Genomic DNA, 4854 nt, shown 5'->3' with positions numbered 1-4854 from the left:
ATTAATACTTAATTAATTACTTTTATTTAAGAAAATTTTTGTTTTATAGATTAACAAATGATAATAACTGAAATAAAATTTAAAGAAGTCAATAATATAGTTTTGAATAGTAAAAAAAATAAGAAAGAGATTACTCAATAACGGGTTTTGAAAGATCTAAAAAAAATGAATAATTTAATATGAGTCTGAGCATTAAGAATAAGGGGAAAGAATTTAGTTTAGAAGAGCTCCAAAAAAAAAGAGAAGAACTTGGTCATCAGGTAACTCTTATAGAAAATGAGATTAACTCTAAAGAAAAAGAAAAAACAACGTTAATTGATTCAAGAATTAAAGTAGAGACTGAAATTTATAAAAGACAACTTTATCAAAGAATAATTAACGAAGATGAGTTAGAGAGAGAAGTTAACTCTTTAAGAGGACTTAAAGAAATGGATAAATATAATTCTAAATTAAATGAGCAAATAAATGAATTAAAAGAACAGTACTCAAACAGTAATTATCTTCTTGAGAAGTTTAGAAAGGACAAAGATATTTCTGAAAATTTGTTGAAAAAAACAGTAGAGGAATGTGATTTCTTTATAAGAAGATTTGACGAACAATCACAAATTGTTTCTTATCAAGAGGTTTATTTAAAACATTTAAATTCTATTAAACAACTATTAATAAAACGTATGAATTTACCAAAAAAAACAATAATAGAATCAGTTATTCTTACAAGGATAATAAAATATATGGGAGTTGCTGATGAATTAAAAAAGATTATGCTAATATCTAAAAGATTTCAACAAGCTGTTTTAGCACGTCATGTAAATTTCTATTTTTCAAGTGAAAAGAGAGAGTTTATGAGAGAATTATTGTTGTTTCCAGTAATACGTGAATTGACATGTGACAATTATTTTCTTGATACTTTTTTATTAGAAGATAAAGGAAATGAAATTTTAGAACGAATTAGAAACGTTGAAACTTTACGTCTTCGTGTTACTATTCCATTTACTTTTAAATTTCGTGATATATTACCAAAGGCTGAAGTTGTTGATTTAACTATTTCAATGCAACATTATTCACCTGGGTGTATTTCAGGGAATATAAAACTTAAAATACTCAGACTTGACCTTCAACACACTACATATGATAATCATCTTTTAAGTGCAATTAAAGAATTAGAATCATTAGAATTATTGGAAAAAGTAATTATTAAAGCACCACTAAGTGATATTACCTCTAAATTAAAAGGATTAAAAATGAAATCTAATCCTGAATTTGTGTTAAAAGCAATGCTTGTAAATGAAAGTACAATAAAAGAATTAAGAACAATTGAAACTGAAAAAATTACTGTATGTGTTTGTGATGAAATAGTTGACATTTCAGTATTACCATATATTACTAGAAATAAAGTAGTTGAAGGTAAAAATCAATTAAGATTTGTATTAACGCCAACAGGACTATTTCAATTTGCTGCTAATGAAACATTATTAAATAAAACTATTATTGAAAAAATGCTTCCAAAAAGTGTAGTAGTCTCTACAAGAAAACCAGAAGAAAGAAGAATTAATTATATAAGTGGATATGTTGACTATAACTGGGATAGTTTAGTATCAATATCATTTAACAAAATTAATTTTACTGAAATATTTCCACATTTAGGAGATAACTTAGAATTAGTTAACTTTGTTGAATGTGTATTCCCAGAAAGTCTTTCTTTTCCAAAAAAATTAAATGCCTTAACTCTACAAAGGTGTTCTGGTGTTAAAATTATTCATCTTCCAAATTCTGTTAAAATAGTTTCATTAAAACAAATACCTTCATTAGAATGTGTTTGTTTTGATACAAAGGATATGAATATTCCTTTATTAAAGAATCTAGTATTTGAAGGATGTCCTTTTTTAGGCAAAACTGCTTTACCATATTCATTAACAACACTAAATGTTATGGATTGTAAAAATTTTAAAATTGTTAATTGCTCTAAGATTAAATTATTTAATACTTCAATATGGGAATATCTTTTGAAGTATGGAATTGTTGATTGATTTATATTGCAAACCTTTTTTTTGTCTGATATTTTCTTTTATTATTAAGAAAAAAATTAGTTAATTTAGTGTTATTAGATTTATTTTCTTTTCTTCTTGTCTCATAAGAGGTTAATCCTATATTTGTGCTTTAAAAATGTTTATTCATCAATTATTCACTTATTATTTAGTTTTTAATCTTATTGAGAAGTGTGACTTTCTATTCTTCATTCTTTTATTTAGATTGAATTAATGTCTTTTCAAGCATCATCAACCTATTTATTCCTCATTTAAGTAATTACCCCCATTTCTATTTAAATTTTATTGTGTTTTAAAACTCTTCTTTCTTTATAATGTTATTTTATGTTGAATGAACATACCGTTACTATTATATTACTAGTCCATAGTTTCATTTATCACCAGAAATATACAAACCCTTTTCCTTTGATAATCCAAAACTATCAAATATATTTGCATCATGGCAGTTCAATAATAAATACTTCTTTATAGATTACTCACTCTTCAGTTATAATAAATAGTACTCCATCATCATTAATAATAATCATTGCCATTCTTGCAGTATTGAGTAAGGTATTTTCTAACCAAAAGGCAATATCATAGCCAAATGATAACTGGTGAATCAATGATTTGACTTCTTTTAGGGTTTTGTGTAGTGTTATATTTGATGTGCAACTTTAGAACCATAAATAAATAATAAAACAAATACAATCAATGCAGTTTTTAATTAGTAAAAAGTAAATAAAAATCTCTTTCCTATAGGTCGTCTGGTACTTTTAATAAATCAACAAAAGCTTTACAATTTCTTGGATTACATGATACATTTGTTGGTGAACAAATTGATGAATATGGGCAATTATAACATGGAACTTCAGATAATGGACATCTTCCTACCATAAATTTTACTGGTTTAAATACTTTTGAACCATATAAACTACTATTACCATTTTTTGCAACTGAAACTTCTGCATTCCCAAGATAAACTAATCGTTCAAGTAATGATAAAATTTCTTCTTTCTTAATGTCTACATTCGATATCCCTGATTCTCTAACATAATCATAAGTTTCAATAACTGTGGCTCCCCCTTTATTTAATAAAAACATAAAGATATGGTCGGAAAGTGTTGTTACAAAATCTGCATCAAGCCCAGTTTTAGTAAAGAAAACATTCTTCTTCTCTACAATTTGTTTCTTAGTTCCTTTTGCTTTCATATTACTTGCTTATGACTCTTTTAATTCTACAGGGTTTTTGTTCTTTTTTTTAATTTTTCTTTTTTGAGTTTTCACTTTGAATTTTTAAAGGAAGTGAAGAACAAATTAAAAATTTGTTTTTATCTCACAATTACATAGAAATAATAACAAAAGTAAATTATATAAATAATACATAAGTTAGGAATGGAATAATGTTTCTATGAAATGACTGCGACTTAGCATTACTAAGAACCTATTTAAAATACAAATAACAAATACATGAATTATTGAAATAGTAGAAGTAATAAAAGGATAATTCAGGTAGAATAATAAAAAGAATGGTGAAAATATTTTGTAAGAAGATTAATTTTAGTGAATAATAAATCAAATAAAGGAAGTAAATGAATAAATTGTTACTAAAGACAAATTGAATATAGCCTATTGAAAATAGAGAAAAAATACATTGTAAAAATAATTAATATAATATTAGCAATAAATTAATTACTGCACAAACAATAATAAGGATGCTTCAATAATACTACAAACAATAATTACTAAAAATGTCAAATAAATAATGTTTTATAATATAAAGTTCTTGAATATACTAAAAAAATAAAAATTTAATGTGAGACATAGAAACTATCAATATAATAGAAATATAAAATATTAAATTCACCCACTCGTCATTTATCAGTATTTATAATACTAAAATAGATATACGTTATTAAAATTTTGAAATTCTCTTATTTTTCATTTTCTTACTGTTCTACAAATAACATACCAATAACAATTTATTATTCTATTTAAATATAACTAAGATTATAAATCCTACTTTTTTTATTCTAATTATTTTAATACATCATGTTTATTTATTAAATATTTTCAAAAGGTTCAAAGTACTTATTGTCTTTCTACAACCAAATTTAATTATATCATAAAAGTGAAAGCAATTGTTTATCTTGGTAAATAACGATGATGATATTAATATTATCAAAGTTATCTTTAAAAATAGTATAATAATATTTTTAAGTGAATTAATACAACAAAATGTATTAAAGTAATATTTTCTCTATTATTTGAAGAAATGACAAATATTGATTATAATAAAATTATAGTTATTATCAAAAGTTATTTGATTTATTGAATAAATTTGAATATTCACAGCATATTTCATTTTTGATTCAAAAAGATAAAGAATATTTATATTTATTGTTTAAATTGAGTTTCATCTTGAGTGAAATATACTTTATTTAAATTGTTTTTCTGGTGTTAAAGTTGATGACAATATTAATACTTAACTTAGAAGAAAGTCTATACCCTTTATCATGACTAAAAGTAGCTGTGTTAGTATGTCTAAATAAGCTCCAAAACTATATATAACAAAGAGAATTTAATAGGTTGAATGCTTTATTTTTATAACAGAGATATTAATACTTGAATCAAATTAATTCTTATTTGAGGGAATTGGTAAAATATTTTTTAAAAACTACAAGCTAAAATGAAAGAAAAGAAATAAAACTTATGAAGATTGACAATAAGTCATGCACAACAAATCCAACATTAAACCAATTATCATCTCCTCTCTCGAATTATGAATAGAACAATGAAATTACACACATAAGAGTCTTTTTGTAAGTAA

General features: G+C 23.7%; 2 protein-coding genes across 2 annotated transcripts; one reads left to right on the top strand and one right to left on the bottom strand.

Moving 5' to 3' along the window:
• Positions 1–179: 179 nt before the first annotated feature.
• On the top strand, positions 180–2027 carry ENU1_128830 (hypothetical protein; the record flags this gene model as incomplete). The annotated part of the gene is made up of 1 exon (XM_008860014.1): positions 180–2027. One exon carries the CDS (start codon positions 180–182, stop codon positions 2025–2027), a length of 1848 nt encoding a protein of 615 aa, XP_008858236.1.
• Positions 2028–2780: 753 nt separating this feature from the next.
• ENU1_128820 (hypothetical protein) lies at positions 2781–3236 on the bottom strand (the record flags this gene model as incomplete). The annotated part of the gene is made up of 1 exon (XM_008860013.1): positions 2781–3236. One exon carries the CDS (start codon positions 3234–3236, stop codon positions 2781–2783), a length of 456 nt encoding a protein of 151 aa, XP_008858235.1.
• Positions 3237–4854: the final 1618 nt, after the last annotated feature.

This window comes from Entamoeba nuttalli (genome assembly GCF_000257125.1).
Source record: "Entamoeba nuttalli P19 unplaced genomic scaffold asmbl_5389, whole genome shotgun sequence".
Lineage (NCBI taxonomy): Eukaryota > Evosea > Mastigamoebida > Endamoebidae > Entamoeba > Entamoeba nuttalli.
The sequence above is the reverse complement of the archived record's forward strand: the minus strand, read 5'-3'. Positions and strand labels throughout refer to the sequence as shown.